A 23,468-nucleotide genomic window follows, 5' to 3' on the forward strand; every position below is an offset into this window, starting at 1 on the left:
TGCACCAATTTGTAAGTCGCTCTGGATAAGAGCGTCTGCTAAATGACTTAAATGTTAAATGTAAATAACTGAGGATGGATCAACAACATTGTAGTTACTCCACAATACTAACCTAAATAACAGAGTGAAAAGAAGGAAGCATGCATAGAATAAAAATATTCCAAAACATGCATCCTGTTTGCAATACGGCACTATAGTAAAACTGCACAAAATGTGGCAAAGAAATTAACCTTATGTCCTGAATAGAAAGTGCTATGTTTGGGGCAAATCCAACACAACAGAGTACCACTTTTCATATTTTCAAGCATTGTGGTGGCTGCATCATGTTATGGGTATGCTTGTCATCGGCAAGGACTGGGGAGTTTTTTAGGATAAAAAGAAATGGAATAGAGCTAAGCACAGGCAAAATCTTAGAGGAAAACTTGATTCAGTCTTCTTTCCAACAGACACTGGGAGACAAATGTACTTTTCAGCTGGACAACAACCTAAAACACAGGGCCAAATCTACACTGGAGTTTGTCAATACTTGTGTCAATACTTATGTCAAATGAAATATTTCTGTATTTCAGTTTCAATACATTTGCAAAAATGTCTAAAAACATGTTTTCACTTTTATTATGGGGTAGTGTGTGTAGATGGGTGAGAAAATAAATACATATAATCCATGTTGAATGCAGGCTATAACACAACATGTGGAATAAGTCAAGTGGATTGAATACTTTCTGAAGGCACTGTATATGCTAGGAGCCATGTGGTAGTCCTATTGGCTATAGGCTAGGCTACAGTTATTAATCATATAGCCTATCTTGGATACAATTAGGTGCTTCTAAAATCTGTGCATCGATGTGTACTGTCAGACCATTCAACTCCTATGTGCTTCATGTTGTCATTGAGACCGAAATATTTTGTTCCCGATCCCAAAATAACACGGGCAGTTGCTAAAGAAGACGAGGGGCGGGTTTACCGCACACCCACTTCCCAGTTCCCCCGGCCCTGCTAATAATCCATTGCCAACTCCTCAGTAAGGAAAGTAGCTATTGGCTGTCCTAAAAGTAGCTAGAAGTTGCTAAATTACATCATCACCTAATTTGCATAATTGGCCATGTGCATGTAATTGTGATGGACGCTGTAGGAGAGAGGAATAACGTCGCTAGTTGCTTTTTTGAAAATGTGTCGCTAGAGGGGTCTGAATACTTGCTAAATATAGCGACAAAGTCGCTAAGTTGACAACACTGTCGAGCGGACAGGCCTTTTAAAGGCGGAGTAGTCTGCGTAGATCTCAGTCGTCCTGCATCTTCAGATATTATGTAATGTCAGTTATTCTATAAGATTGAAAGTTGCAGAAATGTTATTTTATAGGCTATAGGCTATACATGAATAAAATGTAGACTACAAATCAATCTCTGGTGATCTTGTGTTGTGTCATGTATATTATGGTGTAGCCTATAGGCTCTCAACATCATTATAATATGTGAATATGGCACACAGTGCAATGATAGGCCTAATACATGATAACAGATATTGGCTAGGCCAAATAGCCTGCAGTAACTTAATTTCCTATAGGCTTTGTGTGAATGATTGATTATTCAGAGGTTTTTTATCTGGACTTCTGCCTACTTTGAGTGACACGGAGGCAGACTGTCATCTCTCCTATAATCCAACTAGATGGCGCCATAATAAAGGTTATTATTGGGAAACGTGTGCTTTTTTTCTCCCACTCAGAGATTCCTGTCCTCCTCCAATAGGTCTACTGCCAGTTTGAAAAGTTTTTAAACATGCTGCAGCCTTCTAATAAGAAGGCCTAATTTACAGTCACTTATAAAAAGAGAAAGTTCTTTTGTTACCAAATCTGTCAGTTAGCTAAATGGCTAGGGTGCTAGGCCTAAGTTACTTATATTAATGAACAAACGTAATAGGTCATTTTGGTATGATTATGTTATATATTTTATATGAGATTCATATTGTCTATTAATCAGGTACCACATGTATATATAGATCATCTTGATCAGCTGATTTGTCTCCCTGTCTGATGTTGATTTGTGATGTAACAGTGATTTTGTTATTTCCATAAACACTTTAGATTGAATATTCATTCAACTGTAAATGGTTTATATTCCATTGTGAAATCTCCTCCCACATCCAGGCCACCGGAGAGCTAAAACTAATACACCCTTGTAGACTAGTAGGGATGGATGTTGGAATCTACAGTTTGAACTTGTGCATTAAAACAAGTCTACAGGCTGCCATACTGTACAGTCTTTGAGACTACATTACATCTAGGCCTTGGTCATGACTCTCAGTTCCATTACATTATACACAAGAGTCATAAGAGTCTCAGTTCCATTACATTACACATGAGTCATAAGAGTCTCAGTTCCATTACATTACACATGAGTCATAAGAGTCTCAGTTCCATTACATTACACAAGAGTCATAAGAGTCTCAGTTCCATTACATTACACAAGAGTCATAAGAGTCTCAGTTCCATTACATTACACAAGAGTCATAAGAGTCTCAGTTCCATTACATTACACATGAGTCATAAGAGTCTCAGTTCCATTACATTACACATGAGTCATAAGAGTCTCAGTTCCATTACATTACACATGAGTCATAAGAGTCTCAGTTCCATTACATTACACATGAGTCATAAGAGTCTCAGTTCCATTACATTACACATGAGTCATAAGAGTCTCAGTTCCATTACATTACACAAGAGTCATAAGAGTCTCAGTTCCATTACATTACACAAGAGTCATAAGAGTCTCAGTTCCATTACATTACACAAGAGTCATAAGAGTCTCAGTTCCATTACATTACACAAGAGTCATAAGAGTCTCAGTTCCATTACATTACACAAGAGTCATAAGAGTCTCAGTTCCATTACATTACACATGAGTCATAAGAGTCTCAGTTCCATTACATTACACATGAGTCATAAGAGTCTCAGTTCCATTACATTACACAAGAGTCATAAGAGTCTCAGTTCCATTACATTACACAAGAGTCATAAGAGTCTCAGTTCCATTACATTACACAAGAGTCATAAGAGTCTCAGTTCCATTACATTACACATGAGTCATAAGAGTCTCAGTTCCATTACATTACACATGAGTCATAAGAGTCTCAGTTCCATTACATTACACATGAGTCATAAGAGTCTCAGTTCCATTACATTACACATGAGTCATAAGAGTCTCAGTTCCATTACATTACACACAAGAGTCATAAGAGTCTCAGTTCCATTACATTACACATGAGTCATAAGAGTCTCAGTTCCATTACATTACACATGAGTCATAAGAGTCTCAGTTCCATTACATTACACAAGAGTCATAAGAGTCTCAGTTCCATTACATTACACAAGAGTCATAAGAGTCTCAGTTCCATTACATTACACAAGAGTCATAAGAGTCTCAGTTCCATTACATTACACATGAGTCATTGGAAGAAGGCCTCTTCTGTTGGTGGGAGTATACATATTTAAATTTCCTCAGGATCAGTGTCCCGTCCTCGGGACGGTTGAGCTAACGTAGGCTAATGTGATTAGCATGAGGTTGTAAGAAACACATTTTTTCCCCTGTACATAGACATATCTGATATGGGCAGAAAGCTTCAATTGTTGTTAATCTAACTGCACTGTCCAATTTACAGTAGCTATTACAGTGAAATAATACCATGCTATTGTTTGAGGAGAGCGCACAAATGTATGAATAAACCAATTAGGCACATTTGGGCAGTCTTGATACAACATGTTTAATAGATATGTAATAGTTCATTGGATCACTCTAAAACTTTGCAAATACAGTGCTGTCATCTAGTGGCAAAAGTCTAAATTGCGCCTGGGCTACAATAATTCATTATGGCCTTTCTCTTGTATTTCAAAGATGATGGTACAAAAAAATTACAAAAAAATGATTGTTTTTTTCTTTGTATTATCTTTCATCAGATCTAATGTGTTATATTCTCCTACATTTGTTTCACATTTCCACAAACTTCAAAGTGTTTCCTTTCAAATGGTATCAAGGATATGCATGTCCTTGCTTCAGGTTCTGAGCTATAGGCAGTTAGAGTTGGGTATGTCATTTTAGGCGAAAATTTGAAAAAAAGGGGGGGATCGTTCCAGACGTTCCATGATACTCGGTTTAACATGCATCACTTGGGTTACATTTTAAAAGCATAAGAATTATCTTTCATGTCAGTGAGAAATAATTGTCAAAAAACAAAAGGGTTAAATTGATACACACCTTTATATGATGAGGGTTAGTGTTCCCACATGACCATATCTCCATGTTACAGCACGTTTATGGATAACAGATGGAAGACAGAGGGACCACCTGTGCTAATTAGCTGTCTAGCATGCGTCACACACCTGTGTTTAATGGAAGAAGGCTGCCAGAAACATGTTGTCACTGAAAAATACTGTCCACAGCAACTGTGATAAAACCGGTTAAAACATTGTACAGTAAGTGTATATTTTGCATTTGTGAAATTATTTTAAAGTAAGTGTATATTTTGCATTTGTGAAATTATTTTAAAGTAAGTGTATATTTTGCATTTGTGAAATTATTTTAATGTGACATGAAAGTCAAAGGCTTTATGATTCTAGAACAATATTGCAAATAAAAATCGATTCACTTTTAGATCGAGTATTTGGCTGTTTTGGCTGCCACAGTCAGTATACCGCTGACAATAACATTTACTGAACAAAAATATAAATACAAAATGTAATGTGTTGGTCCCATGTTTCATGAGCTGAAATAAAAGATCCCTGAAATGTTCCATAATGCACAAAACATGTACAGTATTACTCTCAAATTTAGTGCACAATTTTGTTTTCATCCCTGTTAGTGAGCATTTCTCCTTTGCTAAAATAATCCATCCACCTGAAAGGTGTGACATATCAAGAAGCTGATGAAACAGCATGATCATAACACAGATGCACCTTGTGCTGGGGACAATAAAACGGCACTCTAAAATGTGCAGTTTTGTCACACAACACAATGTTACAGATGTCTCAAGTTTTGAGGGAGCGTGCAATTGACATGCTGACTGCAGGAATGTCCACCAGAGCTGTTGCCAGATAATTGAATGTTAATATCTCTATCTCTGTTAATATCTCTCCAACGTCATTTTAGACAATTTGGCAGCACTCCAACCGACCTCACAACTGCAGACCATGTGTAACTACGCCAGTCCAGGACCTCCATATCCGGCTTCTTCACCTGCGGGATCGTCTGAGACCAGCCACCCGGACATCTGATGAAGCTGAGGAGTATTTCTGTCTCTAATAACGCCCTTTTGTGGTGGAAAATCTCATTCTGATTGGCTGGACCTGGCTCCCCAGTCATGGCCCACCCATGGCTGAAATCCATAGATTAGGGCCAAATGTATTTATTTTAATTGACTGATTACCTTACACGAACTGTAACTCAGTAAAACCTTTGAAATTGTTGCATATTGCGTTTATATTTTTGTTCAGTATATAAAGATCATTGGACCTTAAAGACTAACGGAAGGCTGCTTTAGAGTCATACATCTGGGCTACGTTACAACCAACAGTCTTTAGCCTAGGCTACTTAACGGTTTCGCACTTGAACTCAGGGTTGCCATGTTCGCAAATTCCTGTAATTGGGTTACTTTAAAAACGATGTCGTAGGTGAAAATATACTGGTTCAACTTCTAGATTGCACCACGGCCAACATGCCATTTCAAAAAAAGATATTTAAATGTGATCTGCTGCTGCTGACTATCAGGCAGTGAGGCAGGCTGTTGAGTGAGTGTGGGGAGATCTCGAACCTTCTAACCATGATCTGAGAGGCCCAGCCCTTAGGCTCTGCAGCAGGCAAATATAAATGAATCTGTCAATTTCAACTAAGCAAGATTCTAAATCATTCACTTACTTAGGCTACTGCATCAGGGGCAATAGGCTACATGCATCTAGCTAAGAAAACTATGGCAAAGTTGAATTACAATCATAAACCCAGATTTGAGTCGGTAGCCTATGCCTATTGCAATGAGTGAGTCTTGCAAATTATAGAATAACTATCTTCAAAGTAATGACTCGGGACGTCGGGTTTGAAATGAAAGCTTCTTTTAGTAATAATTCTTGATCACGTTACATTTAACAACTTTAGATTCTACAAAGCAATGCTAGCAAGATGCTAGCGCAAAGGAGCCAAAATAATCACCTGTTAATTGCACTTAACTAGCGCGTTCAATCTCTACTTCCTGTCGCAAGGCATTCTGGAACTTGCAGTCAAAAGCGTAATTCAATACTAACCAATACAATTACATATGTAAATAACTGTAAAGAAATATCTTCAGATACAGCTCAATGAATTAACTTAAACATTAACTCTGTAACACATTAAAGTTACAACATCCTCCCCCCCCGATGAACAACTGTGTTCATCTAGATCTCTAGGCATATATAGTATATCAGTATATCAACTGAATAGGTCTCCTCAACAAAGTCCCTGAAGCAGTACGAACTGAACATGATCTAACTAGGCCATCTCGGCCTGGAAACAGTTCCTCAATCTTTCCTAGTTTCCAGGTTTGTCTGGGTGTGTTATCTTCTCCAATGAGTACAACGTCACCCGCTTTCAGTGGGGTGGGCTGTGGTGTATCACAGCGGTGTGCTGACTTTAGATCCAGCAAGTAGTCTCTTCGCCAACTGTTCCAGAAACTGGTCACAAGTCTCTGCCTGTACTTCCATCTGCGTGTCATGTCCTCCTTGTTTAGCGTTGGGTGCTGAGTGTCAGCTGGAAATGGCTTTGGAGGCAAAGAGGTTAGTCGTTTACCCACCAGGAAGTGTGCTGGGGTGAGGGGTTGTGGGTCATCCACTTCATTGTGCACGAAGGTCAGAGGCCTAGAATTTAGAATAGCTTCAACCTCTGTCAGGACTGTGCACATCTCTTCAAAGTTGAGTGAAGCTCTCCCAAGAACCTTTCGCAGGCATGTTTTCACTGACCTTACAAGTCTTTCCCAGAATCCGCCCCACCAGGCTGCTCGCTCGGCGATGAACCTCCAGGTGATGCCCCTTTCTGAGAAGAACGCCAAGAGTTGGGGCTCTTCGATTGCCTTCCACAGCTCCTTCAAGTCCTGATCAGCTCTCTTGAACGTTTTTGCATTGTCTGAGTAGATTACCTTGCATAATCCTCTCCTTGAGATTAATCTTTTTAGAGCTAAAAGGAATTTCTCTGTTGACTGATCTGAGACCAGTTCCAAATGCACTGCTCTGGTTACAGCACAAGTGAACAGTGCAATGTATGACTTCTTCACAGACCCATTTTCTTTCACATAGAGCGGTCCTGCAAAATCCACACCTGTGACTTCAAATGGTGGCGATTCAGTTATTCTGTCTTTTGGTAAAGGCGCAGTGACCTGCTGTCCGGCCCTTGCCTTGAATATTTTGCACACTATACATCTTGCCACTGTGCTCTTGACTAGCTGCCTAGCACGCAAGATCCAGTATTGCTCCCTGATTTGTACTAGAGTGTCTCTTGCTCCAGAATGCATCACCTTCTCATGGTGGTACTGTATCAGCATTTCTGAGTATCTGTACTTGTTGGGCAGAACCCATGGGTGCTGCTCTCTGAATGTGAAGCTGGACTGTTGCAGTCTTCCTCCTACACTGAGTAGTTCGTGTTCGTCCAGGAACGGTTTCAGTTCTCTGATTTTACAGTCATTGTTTAGGCTTTTTCCTGCCTTCAGTAGTTTGATCTCCTGTCCAAAACTCTGTTGTTGTGTTACCTTAATCCAGTACTTTTCTGCATCGAACAGTTCGTCAGCAGTCAGTTCACCTTGTATCTTTATGGTTGTACGAGCATTGGCTATGAATCTCTTTATCCAGGCGGTGACTCTGAACACTCTTTTCAGTTTGCTGTACCTTTCAAGCTCCAACACAGGTTCAGGGATGTCTGTGCTGTTTGCTGCGAGTTGTATAGTAACCTGGCAGCTGGACTTGAGTTCTATATTCACCTCTTCCGGAACCTTGTTATCATCAGTCTCTTCGGACTGATTGGGTGATATCAGAATTCTGGGTCCACTCCACCATACCTCGCTCTGTGTCAAGTTTCGAACAGTTTGTCCTCTTGTAGGGAGGTCAGCTGGATTAGTTTTCCCTTCAATATGTGACCATGACTCTGGATTGGTCAAGGACTGGATCTCCGTCACTCTGTTCGCAACAAACTGTTTCCATTTCTGAGCTGAGCTGCAAATCCAATGCAGCACGATCATCGAGTCTGTCCACATTTTGATCTGTTTTTCTTCCATTTTCAGTGTGGTCATCAAGTTGTTTGCTAGTCTCGCTCCAATCACAGCTCCCATGAGCTCCAGGCGTGGCAGCGTCATTTTCTTAAGTGGGGCTACCCTGGACTTGGATGCGACTAGACTTGTTGTTTCCCTGTCTTGTGATTCACCTTGCAAGTAAGCTACTGCACTGTAAGCCCTTTCACTTGCATCACAGAACACGTGTAGTTTCAGAGTGTGGCTATTATGTGGCCGCATGTCTGTTCTGTACCACCTTGGTATGGTGAGCTGGTGTAACTGGGGTAGTTCTGAACACCACTGTTGCCATTCTCGTGTCAGATCAGGTGGTAATTCTTCGTCCCAGCTGAGTCCCCTCTCCCACATTTCCTGGAACATGCACTTGATCCTGATGGTGAAGGGAGTTAAGAACCCAAGAGGGTCGAAGATACGTGCAGACGATTGCAGAACACTTCTCTTTGTGTTTTCCTTTTGCTTTAGAATGCTCAGTAGCGGCCTGAGGTCAAACACAAAATCATCTGTTTCCGGTCTCCATACTAAACCTAAAACCTTCAGCACTAATCCTTGTGTTTCTAGCGTCAACGGGTGGTCAGTTGTCGTACTCTCCTCCCATTTTGTTTTCAATTCAGGAGAATTGGTCATCCATTTGCAGAGGTCCATGCCTGCAATCGACAACATTCGCCTTGCAGTTGTTGTCACAAGGTAAGCCTCTTCAACATTGCGTGAACTTGCAATGAAATCATCTACATAGAGTGACTCTCTCAGTATCTCTACAACTTCTGGTTGTTCTGTTTCATATTGTTTCAGGTGCTTCCTGATTGTAGCTGCCAGCAAAAATGGACTTGGGGAAGCTCCAAATACCACTCTTTTCATCCTCAGCACACGCAGCTCCTCTTAATTTTCTCCCCTTGGTGGGCCTGTGAGCCATAGAAATCTCACGGCGTCTCTGTCTCTCTCTGCTAGGGATATCTGCAGGAAAGCTTTCTTGATGTCTGCCATGAATGCGATCTCATGTAGTCTGAACTTTATCAGAACGCTGAGCAGATCCGGATTCAGGTTCGGTCCTGTGAGTAGACAGTCATTGAGGGATGGACAGCCATCTTCATGGGACGAGGCATCAAACACCACTCTCAGTTTTGTTGTCACCTTATCTTCTCGGAGTACTGCATGGTGAGGTAAGTAGTATTTTACGTTGTCTGCACTTGATGCGTTGTCCTTGGGCACGTCCTCTGCCATATCCTGTTGTAAGTAGTCCTCGACCACCTCATTGTATCTGCTGTACAACGTCACATCCTTCTTCAGTCTTTTCTTCAGACCTTCAAACCTTTTCTTGGCGATTCTATAGTTGTCTTTGAGTTCTGGCATTTCTCGTTTCCATGGCAACTACACGTGCTATCGCCCATCTTTGAAGGTGGTTGTTTCCTCGAACCTCTGTAGAGCCTCGGTTTCCTCTGGGTTCTGTGTTTTCTAGCTTATAATACCCAGAGACTCAAGCTCCCAGAATGCATGCAGTTGTTTGGAGACTAGTGTGTCTTCCTCAAGTGGGATGAACATGCAAGTTGCCTCGGCGACACTTGACATGAACACGGGTCCCTGCACCGACCATCCAAAGGTGCTCTCTAAAGCAACCAGCGTCTCCGTCAGTCGCTCCACTCTGCCTGATACTATCTGCCAGTAGTAGTCTGCTCCTATCAGGACAGAGAGTTCAGGATCATTGTCATCTCCTGGAAAGTCTGCGAGCTGCAGTCCCTTTCTATTGAGCTCATGTCGAATCTGTTCACCAGGAACCTTCATCACAGCTGTGCACACTTGTGGGGTTTCAATTGCCTCTATCTCTATTCTCTGCTGTTTGTCCCAGACATTCTCCAAAATGACTTTCACTGTGTTGCGTTGGGACGTTGCTGGGGCAGAGGAGCCAAACGTGTGACGAGTGAGTGCCTCTTGTCTGATTACTGGTAGCTTCAAGCCCTTCACAAGGTTTTCATGTATGAAGCTTCTCTGACTGCCTCCATCTAGTATGCAACGAGCTATCTTCCTGCCCGATGGGCCTTCTACCCATGCCTTTGCCGTTTGTAGCAGCACAGTGTTCTGTCCATCTGGTTTCATCTTCACTGAATGGGGAATAACTGAGGAAACAACAGCATCTGCAGAAACAGTAGGGGGTTGCACCTCACTCCTCTTACCGGTACACACTGCAATGTGATGTCTGCTTCCACATGTTGCACATGACACATCTTTGACTTTACAGAATTTTGCTATGTGTTTCTGTCCTAAACATACAAAGCATCTTCCCATTTTCTTTAGTTTCTCTTTGCGTGTAGCAATATTGTGGTCAGGGCAGTTTTCTGATTTGTGGTCTGCACTGTCACAGAATAGACAGTTTTGTTCCTTCTGGCTGGCTGTATGCAGTGCTGCAGCAGAGGGCATGTTGGGTATTTTTGTTTTCATTTCATTGGAGAAGCATGACTTGTTCCATGGTTTGCTCTCTTTCTGTTGGTTGCATGATCTTGTCATTTGTAGCGCTCTCTCCCTGCTGTGAACCTCCTTCTGTGGGAAAATGACAATCTCAGACACTTTCCATTCATCATCTACTCCTCTCTGACGACTATAGTCAAGAGCTATGTTCTCTGGAATCATCTGCAGTAAGATTGGGCATAGTAGGCTTCCATAGGTTTCTGACACTACACCCAGTGATTCCAAGCTCCTAATCTGAATTTCACATTCATCATATAGCTGCCTCAATGCATTTAGATCAGAGGATTTCTTCACAGGAGTGAGATTCAGCAGCTTTGACATATGAGCACTAATCACAAGATCTTTCCTTCCAAATCTGCTCTTGAGTAGAGCGATTGCATCATCATAGTTACTGTCTGTTAACATCAGTCCTGCTACTGCCTTTGCAGCTGGTCCAGTGAGATATGTTTTCAGATAGGTAAACTTCTCTTTATTACACAATGAATCATTGTTGTGAATAGCAGTCTCATACTGGCTCCAAAACTCCTGCCACATACTGACATCTCCATTGAATTTCTCAATAATCAACTTTGGTAGCCTTACTGATTGTCTCTGTGATCTGTTTGAGTTAGCATCACTCACCCGTGCTGGTAGTGGATTGAGATCCTGGTTTTTCTTTATCACTCGTTGTGCACGGCTCTTAAGCATGATAACGCGCTCTTTGTAATCCTCCGTGCATGCAATCTCTGCCTCCAATCCGTCCAATGGCGTTGACTGTTCAATTCCACCATCAAGTTCAAACAAACTGTTCTCCTTAGCTGACAGCAATTCCAACAATGTACTCAAGTGATCGGTATCCGGATTCGACTGGGATATTTCCACGTCAATCTGATTCAAAATCCGTGTTGTGGCACCTCGAATGGTACCCCGCTTTCGTCTCATTCTTTCGGTTTCATTCCGACGTTCTTCTTCAGCCATTTCAGCCGCTTCTTCGTCGCAGCTCATATCCCGGGTTTCGGCACCAAAATATAGAATAACTATCTTCAAAGTAATGACTCGGGACGTCGGGTTTGAAATGAAAGCTTCTTTTAGTAATAATTATTTATCACGTTACATTTAACAACTTTAGATTCCACAGAGCAATGCTAGCAAGATGCTAGCGCAAAGGAGCCAAAATAATCACCTGTTAATTGCACTTAACTAGCGCGATCAATCTCTACTTCCTGTCGCAAGGCATTCTGGAACTTGCAGTCAAAAGCGTAATTCAATACTAACCAATACAATTACATATGTAAATAACTGTAAAGAAATATCTTCAGATACAGCTCAATGAATTAACTTAAACATCAACTCTGTAACACATTAAAGTTACAACACAAATAGGCCATTTCTAATGGGTTGTTGTCTTAACATCTGGAACATAATAAGGCACAATTGACAGAAAAATTGCCTAACATTCATTAAACGTTTTCTCGGGGCAGAGATTTCGAGATCCTCTGTCCAACTTTCATCACTCAAACGCTCCTGTCGGATTTAGTTATGCACATGTCAAAAGGGATTCTTTATTGACAATCATAGTAGCCAAACAAGTTAAAACGACATCCATTGATGTAAAATTATCTGGCGAGTTTAAAATAAGGGCAAATAATATTTTCTATTGGACATATTCAAATTGCTTTATCTCTTCAAACTAGCTCTCAAGATTATTATTTTGATGGAAAACCGAATTTAGAATGTTTCGTCATTACACGTTACATATATATTCCTTCTTAATTCGCTCGATTATATTATGTATAAGGGATTATTGGGTTTAATGTGTCAACTCCTTTCGTGCTGGGCAAAACATTTGGGCTAGTTTACTGGCCTTATGGGCGGGATTCTGAGGGGTAAATTTGGCTAGAAATTTGAACTGCACCTGGCAACCCTTCTTGAATTTCACACAAGGCTACTTTCATTGTCACGCGCTGCAGACTTTTCTTATTTGACGTGCTGTAAAGACGGTGAGAATATTTCTAAATACAATTAAAAGTTGTTATGTTAAGCGTAGGCTTTCCTTGTCGGCTATGGTTAAAAACTAGAACCTAAAGCAGAGCTCTAAAGCATAGTTAGGCCAATCATAGACGATCATGAAAGTTTAATAAATGGCATACTGTAAATTGCCAGGTTTTGTATTTTCTAAGGTATTCATTTGATTATAAAATAATGCTACTAAACCACTTCAAATGTTTTTAGACAAAGCAATTCGATTTGGATTGAGACTACTGTATAATCACTCTACTCTAATCTATTGGTTTTATCTGAAAGGAGACATAGTAAGATACTGAAGGTCTACTGGTTTTATCTGATAGGATCCATAGTAACATACTGAAGGTCTATTGGTTGATATCGGGTTCTGATCTTTATAATTGATGTTTATTTGTTAGACCAATTGTCTCTTTCAGGAATAATGGAGTCTGAACCAGACAGTTTGTTTGTGACTCTCCTGCTTCTCCTCCACAGTTCACAGTCTGAATCTGGTAACTACACTTTTAATTCCCTCTTTGTCTGGTAACTACAGTGTTATTTCCCTCTGTATGTGGTGACTCAGGCAGCAGCTAATGCTTCCTTTTTGTGTGTGTGTGTGTGTGTGTGTGTGTGTGTGTGTGTGTGTGTGTGTGTGCATTATTACATAGATATTTGGATGTTTTGAATGGCACGTTTCTATCAATTACATTTGACAATCTGTGTCTTTAGTGGTGGGTAATGTCCTAAACGCTCCTTCCTTTCTGTCTGTTCTCTTCAGAGAGGTTTTAGTGGTGGGTAATGTCCTAAACGCTCCTTCCTTTCTGTCTGTTCTCTTCAGAGTGGTTTGAGGTTCTTGGTCCAACTGATGTCATTGTTGCTGTAGCTGGTGATGACATCATTCTGCCCTGTTACCTCAAACCCAACATCAGTGCTGAGGACATGACAGTGGACTGGCTGAACCTGGACTTCATAGACTATCATGTCTATAGCTACCAAAACAGCAAAACCACACAAGATCATCAGATTCCCTCCTACATAGGAAGAACGTCACTGTTTATAGAGGAACTGTGGAGGGGAAACACCTCTTTGAAACTGACCAGGGTACAAGGCACTGATGAGGGACATTACAAATGCTTTATTCAATCAAAGAGCTGGTATGATGACTTCACTATTCAAGTCCTCGTTAAAGGTGAGGTTTATTTTCATGTTAATGTAATAATCTAACTACAGTACAATGACATCACCTCTTTCCTTCATATTACTGGATACAGTATGTGTCTATTTGTTCACAGCCTGTCACCAGTTAACATCCAGTCTATCTGTGTGTCTGTAGCTGTAGGATCCAAGCCAGTGGTGTCCATTGAGGGACACAGAGAGGGAGGGATGGGTCTGCTGTGTGAATCAGAAGGCTGGCACCCTCAGCCTGAGCTGGTGTGGCTGGACAGTAAAGGAGTCAATCTCTCTGCTGGTCCTCCTGAGACACACAGAGACTTCAAGGGATTCTACAGAGTCAAACAACATGTCATTGTCCAGGAGACTGACACCAACCGCTTTACCTGCAGAGTCCAACAGAGCCGGCTCAATGAGAAGATGGAGACAGAGATTCACCTCCCTAGTGAGTAACAACATAATGTTATTTAGACATGAAACACCAGGGATATTGATGTATTAATGTCCAGTATGTGTTTTAACAAAAGGCTTTGGGACAACAATACAAAACGATAGTGTTTAGTATGACACACTCCACTGCTGTGTGGTAGTATTAGTACCAAACCCTGTTGTTGATATGTAATGATGTGTGTGGTAGTATTAGTACCAAACCCTGTTGTTGATGTGTAATGATGTGTGGTAGTATTAGTACCAAACCCTGTTGTTGATGTGTGTGGTAGTATTAGTACCAAACCCTGTTGTTGATGTGTAATGATGTGTGGTAGTATTAGTACCAAACCCTGTTGTTGATGTGTGTGTTTTAGGTGAGTTATTTGATACAACCCCATGGAGAATATCCTTCATTGTGTTATGCTGTCTGGGAGCCGTCACTGTGATTGGGTTAGCTCTGACTATCTACTGCATATGCAATCAGAAAGGTAATGGAGAGATGATATTAATGTTTCATTGTTAGAAATAAATGTCTGCAATGTTTTTTCAACCTCAACACATTCACAGGGGTTGTATTCTATGGTACAGGATAATATACTACACCTGCAGGTGATTAACATGTTAACACTGATGACTGATTTTAACCTGCAGGTGATTAACATGTTAACACTGATGACTGATTTTAACCTGCAGGTGATTAACATGTTGACACTGATGACTGATTTTAATCTGCAGGTGATTAACATGTTGACACTGATGACTGATTTTAATCTGCAGGTGATTAACATGTTAACACTGATGACTGATTGTAACCTGCAGGTGATTAACATGTTGACACTGATGACTGATTTTAATCTGCAGGTGATTAACATGTTAACACTGATGACTGATTTTAACCTGTAGGTGATTAATATGTTAACACTGATGACTGATTTTAACCTGCAGGTGATTAACATGTTGACACTGATGACTGATTGTAACCTGCTGGTGATTAACATGTTAACACTGATGACTGATTTTAATCTGCAGTTGTGAAAATATTTCGACTCAAACTGCAGCGGGGTAAGTAGTGGTTTTATTGTCACTAACCCAGATTACACACATGACTGTAAAGATTCACGAAGCAGACTACATCTTCTAGTTGACATGCAAATTATGTTCACACTGTCTTCCATCTACTCTACACACATATCTTGCCTTCCTGTATTATACTGATGCTAAAATATTTATTCTAATGAGCCACTTACTTTATGTTCGTATTCTTATCTTTTATTATTTCTTATTGTTGTTGAATTGTCCAGAAGGAGCCTGCAAGTAAGCATTTAGTTGGACGGTGATTATCATGTGTATGCCGTACATACAGTGGCAAGAAAAAGTATGTGAACCCTTTAGAATTACCTGGATTTCTGCATAAATTGGTAATCAAATTTGATCTGATCTTCATCTGAGTTACAACAATCAGGGATGAACACCATTCACCTTTCGGTGAAATTCACTGTTTTGAATCCAAAATAGGTGACCTACATGATTCGTGTAGATCCGATGCGAAAAGTTTGGGCGAGGGGGGGGCCTTTGGGAATGGCAGTTTGCCAGCTAACTTACAGCAGCGCGTCCCCTGAATGATAACGAAGATGTAATGTAGGTGAGAAGCCTGACCACGGAGACGGGGTGAGAAGGTGATGAAGCGTACTTCATATGAGCTGTAACAGAAAAACAATTGGCATTTGGAAAGTTTGAGTTGAGGTAGAAAGTGTGGTGGAACAAGTATTGTTAGCATTGTTAAGTATCTTGCTAGCTGGATCTAATTCTCCGTTAGCTAGCCAGAGAAATGTTGAGCAACATTAGCTAACTTAACTGATCAAATAATTGAGTTTATGGTGTGAAAATTTGCTGGCTAATAAAGTCAGTGAGCTAACATAAGCTAGCTAACGTTATAACATCAGATGAGCTAACGTTAGTAACCTAACCAATTCGCTATAGTATTTACTGGTATACGACTCCTTGCAGTTCCTCAAGTTATAACGTGTTAGTTGCTTACTGTACCCTGGCAATCTGTGTGAAATGTTAACTAGCTAATGAACTAACTACTGTCTGTGAACTAATGTTTTCAGAATGAGAGAATTAGGTGAAAATGAGGAGTTGCTTGTTAAACAAGTGGATTCAGGGATCAAGTGTAGCTGGAGCTGGGCCTGGCTTAAACTGGATGCCACTATAGAGGTGAAAGAAACACCACACACTTTCCCTCTTTCTCAATACAGTGGATAAAAAGGGGTATGCCAGGTACTCTATGCCTGAAAGAGATCAATTATGCCAAAAAAAGGGTATCATGCTCTGCTGGCACATTGTAGAACAGACGTCCACAGGCTTAAAGTGTACAATGTAATAATGTTTTATTTTACCTTTATTTTACCTTTATACGTTATTTTTGCACACATGTAGGCTTGTGCACTTGGTCGATGTCTACTATAGTGGCCACTATAATAGAGCAAAAATAAATTAATGCTTGTTTGTTTCATTCTATTTCTACAGTGAGATGTTTTTTTCCCAAGTGCAATATTTAGATGTGTGTATTCTACACTGCTCAAAAAAATAAAGGGAACACTAAAATAACACATCCTAGATCTGAATGAATGAAATATTCTTATTAAATACTTTTTTCTTTACATAGTTGAATGTGCTGACAACAAAATCACACAAAAATTATCAATGGAAATCAAATGTATCAACCCATGGAGGTCTGGATTTGGAGTCACACTCAAAATTAAAGTGGAAAACCACACTACAGGCTGATCCAACTTTGATGTAATGTCCTTAAAACAAGTAAAAATGAGTCTCAGTAGTGTGTGTGGCCTCCACGTGCCTGTATGACCTCCCTACAACGCCTGGGCATGCTCCCGATGAGGTGGCGGATGGTCTCCTGAGGGATCTCCTCCCAGACCTGGACTAAAGCATCCGCCAACTCCTGGACAGTCTGTGGTGCAACGTGGCGTTGGTGGATGGATCGAGACATGATGTCCCAGATGTGCTCAATTGGATTCAGGTCTGGGGAACGGGCGGGCCAGTCCATAGCATCAATGCCTTCCTCTTGCAGGAACTGCTGACACCCTCCAGCCACATGAAGTCTAGCATTGTCTTGCATTAGGAGGAACCCAGGGCCAACCGCACCAGCATATGGTCTCACAAGGGGTCTGAGGATCTCATCTCGGTACCTAATGGCAGTCAGGCTACCTCTGGCGAGCACATGGAGGGCTGTGCGGCCCCCCAAAGAAATGCCACCCCACACCATGACTGACCCACCGCCAAACCGGTCATGCTGGAGGATGTTGCAGGCAGCAGAACGTTCTCCACGGCGTCTCCAGACTCTGTCACGTCTGTCACGTGCTCAGTGTGAACCTGCTTTCATCTGTGAAGAGCACAGGGCGCCAGTGGCAAATTTGCCAATCTTGGTGTTCTCAGGAAAATGCCAAACGTCCTGCACGGTGTTGGGCTGTAAGCACAACCCCCACCTGTGGATGTCGTGCCCTCATACCACCCTCATGGAGTCTGTTTCTAACCGTTTGAGCAGACACATGCACATTTGTGGCCTGCTGGAGGTCATTTTGCAGGGCTCTGGCAGTGCTCCTCCTTGCACAAAGGCGGAGGTAGCGGTCCTGCTACTGGGTTGTTGCCCTCCTACGGCCTCCTCCACGTCTCCTGATGTACTGGCCTGTCTCCTGGTAGCGCCTCCATGCTCTGGACACTATGCTGACAGACACAGCAAACCTTCTTGCCACAGCTCGCATTGATGTGCCATCCTGGATGAGCTGCACTACCTGAGCCACTTGTGTGGGTTGTAGACTCCGTCTCATGCTACCACTAGAGTGAAAGCACCGCAAGCATTCAAAAGTGACCAAAACATCAGCCAGGAAGCATAGGAACTGAGAAGTGGTCTGTGGTCACCACCTGCAGAACCACTCCTTTATTGGGGGTGTCTTGCTAATTGCCTATAATTTCCACAAGGTTGTCTATGCATTTGAATAACAGCATGTGAAATTTATTGTCAATCAGTGTTGCTTCCTAAGTGGACAGTTTGATTTCACAGAAGTGTGATTGACTTGGAGTTACATTGTGTTGTTTAAGTGTTCCCTTTATTTTTTTTGAGCAGTGTATTATTAAGTGCTGTCATGGTAACAGGCGTTCTATTATAAAAGCTGTCATGGTAACAGGCGTTCTATTATAAAGGCTGTCATGGTAACAGGCGTTCTATTATAAAGGCTGTCATGGTAACAGGCTTTCTATCATAAAGGCTGTCATGGTAACAGGCGTTCTATTATAAAGGCTGTCATGGTAACAGGCGTTCTATCATAAAGGCTGTCATGGTAACAGGCGTTCTATCATAAAGGCTGTCATGGTAACAGGCGTTCTATCATAAAGGCTGTCATGGTAACAGGCGTTCTATCATAAAGGCTGTCATGGCTAACTGCAATATTATTGTATTGTTTTTTCTCAAGACGAGTGTCAATTTCAGTAAAGTCTCGGCAACAAATAACTTTGGATTGCTTTCTTACATTTTTTAGCTGTGAGTTAGGTTCACATTAACCACTTTTTATTTTATACACAGAGACTGATCATGAGGATCATATTCTTTGTTGTTTATTTAGTTAAAACCTGCATTTCCCCCTAGCAGGGATTTTATGCATGTTTCAGTGCAACAAAAAAAAAAGTGTCACCTTTACGGTCCCTTTCCAGTTTGCATCCCTGAACAATAGACACACATAGTGTGCTTAAACTAATAACACATAAATTATTGTATTTTTTCTTGTCTATATTGAATACATAATTTAAACACTCACAGTATAGGTTGGAAAAAGGATGTGAACCCCTAGGCTAATGACTTCTCCAAAAGCTAATTGGAGTCAGGGGTCAGCTAACCTGGCGTCCAATCAATGAGACGAGATTGGAGATGTTGGTTAGAGCTGCTTTGCCCTATAAAAAACACTCACGAAATTTGAGTTTGCTGTTCACAGGAAGCATTGCTTGATGTGAACCATACCTCGAAAAAAAGAGATCTCAGAAGACCCAAGATAAAGAATTGTTGACTTGCATAAAGCTGGAAAGGGTTACAAAAGTATCTCTAAAAGCCTTGATGTTCATCAGTCCACGGTAAGACAAATTGTCTATAAATGGAGAACGTTCAGCACTGTTGCTACTCTCCCTAGGAGTGGCCGTCCTGCAAAGATGACTGCAAGAACACAGTGCAGAGTGCTCAAGGAGGTTAAGAAGAATCCTAGAGTGTCAGCGAAAGACTTACATAAATCTCTGGAACATGCTAACATCTCTGTTAACGAGTCTACAATACGTAAAACACTAAACAAGAATGGTGTTCATGGGAGGACACCACGAAAGAAGCCACTGCTGTCCAAAAAAAAACATTGCTGCACATCTGAAGTTTGCAAAAGTGAACCTGGATGTTCCACAGCGCTACTGGCAAAATATTCTATGGACAGATGTAACTGCAGTTGAGTTGTTTGGAAGGAACACACAACACTATGTGTGGAGAAAAAAAAGACACAGCACACCAACATCAAAACCTCCCGACTGTAAAGTATGTTTGAGGGAGCATCATGGTTTGTGGCCGCTTTGCTGCCTCAGTGCCTGGACAGCTTGCTATCATCGACGGAAAAATGAATTCCCAAGTTTATCAAGACATTTTACAAGAGTAATGTAAGGCTGTCTGTCCGCCAATTGAAGCTCAACAGAAGTTAGGTGATGCAACAGGACAACAACCCAAAACACACAAGTAAATCAACAACAGAATGGCTTCAACAGAAGAAAATACGCCTTCTGGAGTGGCCCAGTCCTGACCTCAACCCGATTGAGATGCTGTGGCATGACCTCAAGAGAGCAGTTCACACCAGACATCCCAAGAATATTGCTGAACTGAAACAGTTTTGTAAAGAAGAATGGTCCAAAATTCCTCCTGACCGTTATGCAGGTCTGATCCGAAACTACAGAAAAGTTTGGTTGAGGTTATTGCTGCCAAAGTAGGGTCAACCAGTTATTAAATGGTTCACATACTTTTCCCACCCTGCACTGTGAATGTGTGTTCAATAAAGACATGAAAACATATAATTGTTGTGTGTTATTAGTTTAAGCAGACTGTGTTTGTCTATTGTTGTGACTTAGATGAAGATCAGATCAAGTGTCATGACCAATTTATGCAGAAATCCAGGTAATTCCAAAGGGTTCACATACTTTTTCTTGCCACTGTACGTCTAATTAAACTTGAAACTTGAAGTGATCCATACATAGAGTGCATTTGGAAAGTATTCAGATCCCTTTTCCACATTTTGTTACGTTACAGCCTTATTCTAAAATGGATGAAATTATTTTTTCATCTCATCAATCTACACACAATACCCCATAAGGACAAAGCGTAAACAGGTTTTTAGAAATGTTGGAAATGTATTACAAATAAAAAACAGAAATAACTTATTTTCATAAGTATTCAGACCCTTTGCTATTAAACTCGAAATTGAGCTCAGGTGCATCCTGTTTCCATTGATCATCCTTGAGATGTTTCTACAACTTGATTGGAGTCCACCTGTGGTAAATTCAATTGATTGGACATGATTTGGAAAGGCACACACCTGTCTATATAAGATCTCACAGTTGACAGTGCATGTCAGAGCAAAAACTAAGCCATGAGGTGGAAGGAATTGTCCATAGAGCGCCGAGACAGGATTGTGTCAAGGCACAGATATGGGGAAGGTTACGAAAAAATGTCTACAGCATTGAAGGTCCCCAAGAACACAGTGTCCTCCATCATTCTTAAATTGAAGAAGTTTGGGACCACCAGGACTCTTCATAGAGCAGGCAAACTGAGCAATCTGGGGAGAAGGGCCTTGGTCAGGGAGGTGACCAAGAACCCAATGGTCACTCTGTGGAGATGGGAGAACCTTCCAGAAGTACACCCATCTCTGCAGCACTCCACCAATCAGGCCTTTATGGTAGTGGCCAGACGGAAGCCACTCCTCAGTAAAAGGCACATGACAGCCTGCTTGGAGTTTGCCAAAAGGCACCTAAATGACTCAGACCATGAGAAAAAAGATTCTATGGTGTGATGAAACCAAGAACTCTTTGGCCTAAATGCCAAGGGTCACGTCTGGAGGAAACCTGGCACCATCCCTACAGTGAAGCATGGTGTTGGCAGCATCATGCTGTGGGGATGTTTTTCAGTGGCAGGGACTGGGAGACTAGTCAGGATCGATGGAAAGATGAACGGAGCAAAGTACAGAGAGATCCTTGACGAAAACCTGCTCCAGAGCGCTCAGGACCTGAGACTGGGGCAAAGGTTCACCTTCCAAAAGGACAACGACGCTAAGCACAGCCAAGACAACGTAGGAGTGGCTTTGGGATAAGTCTCTGAATGTCCTTGAGTGGCCCAGCCAGAGCCCTGAATTGAACCCAGAGCGACGCTCCCCATCCAACCTGACAGAGCTTGAGAGGATCTGCAGAGAAGAATGGGAGAAACTCCCCAACTACAGGTGTGCCAAGCTTGTAGCGTCAGAACCTAGAAGACTCAAGGTGGTAATCACTGCCAAATGTGGTTGGATAGTTCCATCTGTACCACTGACTTATTCTGGCTTTAATTCCCGTTTGTTGTTTAATTCATCTAAACTAAAAATCTAAGTTAAAGAATATGACTAAATCAGAATCAAACTGTATTTATAGTTTGAATTTATGTTATTCTATACCTTAGATTTTTGGTTGAGATTTTAAATCCAACATATTATTAATTTGTAGACTAACTAGAATTATGGCACAGATAGAACTATCCAAACAGGAGATAAATCTCAGTCTAATGTTGATTTTTGGTTGTGTTGACAACCAAACACAATTCAATATTACTTTTGAAATACAAAAAATTGCCTATTAACATGTTAACAAATTAGATGTTGGAGTCATGTCTCCAACTCGCCCAAAAATAAAAGTTAAAGAATGGGATTAAGTCGGTGGATCAAATGGAACTATCCAAGCAGTAGATATATAGGTTGTAATCTCAATGAACAACGTCAGTTATCCACGCTAAAATGACGTAGTGTGCCCAGTGGGTAGTTTCTGATCCACCTGGATCACTGATGGACCAGTCACATTTATTTAATGAAATTAAGAAGTGGTGGGAGGGTAGAACATCTTCATTGGGGAAGTTGTCTCACAGAGGTACGCTGGACTCATTTAGGTGGTGGAACTCAATTAGGATTTGTGACATTAGAGAAGTGATATGAGACAAGGAGTCCCAGAGAGAGAGACTACATCTTCTAGTGTTAATGATGTTCTCACTGTCTTCCATCTACTCTACATGTTTACAGAGGAATTCAGCAGGAAGCTAGGTATGTAGTGTCTTCAGATCATTACTTTGTTAGAATTATGTCAACAATTTTATGTTTCAATTTGTTCGGAGAACATTAAAGATGTTCCTTCTGATGTTAGATTAGTGGTATGAGACAAGAGCCGGGATTCATTTCAAGGCGCATTATAACACAGCACACTATAACAGACTTTTAAATGTATTTTACGCTTGAGTCGACATGTGCAGTGTTTACCATGAATGCGATCTCCATGAATGCCGGTGGAAAATGCCTTTAAAAAGTGCATTGTCCATCGCAGTGCTCGCAGTGCTAGCTGCGCCACCAGAGTCTCTGGGTTCGCGCCCAGGCTCTGTCGCAGCCGGCCGCGACCGGGAGGTCCGTGGGGCGACGCACAATTGGCATAGCGTCGTCCGGGTTAGGGAGGGTTTGACCGTTAGGGATATCCTTGTCTCATTGCGCTCCAGCGACTCCTGTGGCGGGCCGGGCGCAGTGCGCGCTAACCAAGGGGGCCAGGTACACGGTGTTTCCTCCGACACATTGGTGCGGCTGGCTTCCGGGTTGGAGGCGCGCTGTGTTAAGAAGCAGTGCGGCTTGGTTGGGTTGTGCTTCGGAGGACGCATGGCTTTCGACCTTCGTCTCTCCCGAGCCCGTACGGGAGTTGTAGCGATGAGACAAGATAGTAATTACTAGCGATTGGATACCACGAAAATTGGGGAGAAAAGGGGGGAAAATACAAATAAAAAAAAAAATTAAAAAAAGTGCATTGTCAGCTGTGTAGTGCCCTGC

The 23,468-nt window shown here is 41.5% G+C and overlaps 1 protein-coding gene across 1 annotated transcript in view; it reads left to right on the forward strand.

Moving 5' to 3' along the window:
• Positions 1-12,649: 12,649 nt before the first annotated feature.
• LOC139571523 (butyrophilin subfamily 3 member A2-like) overlaps positions 12,650-23,468 on the forward strand; it is a 40,451-nt gene continuing 29,632 nt past the window's right edge. Inside the window, exons 1-7 of the mRNA XM_071394490.1 lie at positions 12,650-12,728; positions 13,170-13,244; positions 13,571-13,921; positions 14,066-14,347; positions 14,706-14,819; positions 15,361-15,393; positions 22,683-22,703. Coding sequence (XP_071250591.1) covers positions 13,175-13,244; positions 13,571-13,921; positions 14,066-14,347; positions 14,706-14,819; positions 15,361-15,393; positions 22,683-22,703 — 871 coding nt within the window. The 5' untranslated portion in view covers positions 12,650-12,728; positions 13,170-13,174. The remainder of the gene's footprint in view (positions 12,729-13,169; positions 13,245-13,570; positions 13,922-14,065; positions 14,348-14,705; positions 14,820-15,360; positions 15,394-22,682; positions 22,704-23,468) is intronic.

The sequence above is a fragment of the Salvelinus alpinus genome, chromosome 3 (genome assembly GCF_045679555.1).
Source record: "Salvelinus alpinus chromosome 3, SLU_Salpinus.1, whole genome shotgun sequence".
Classification (NCBI taxonomy): Eukaryota; Metazoa; Chordata; class Actinopteri; order Salmoniformes; family Salmonidae; genus Salvelinus; species Salvelinus alpinus.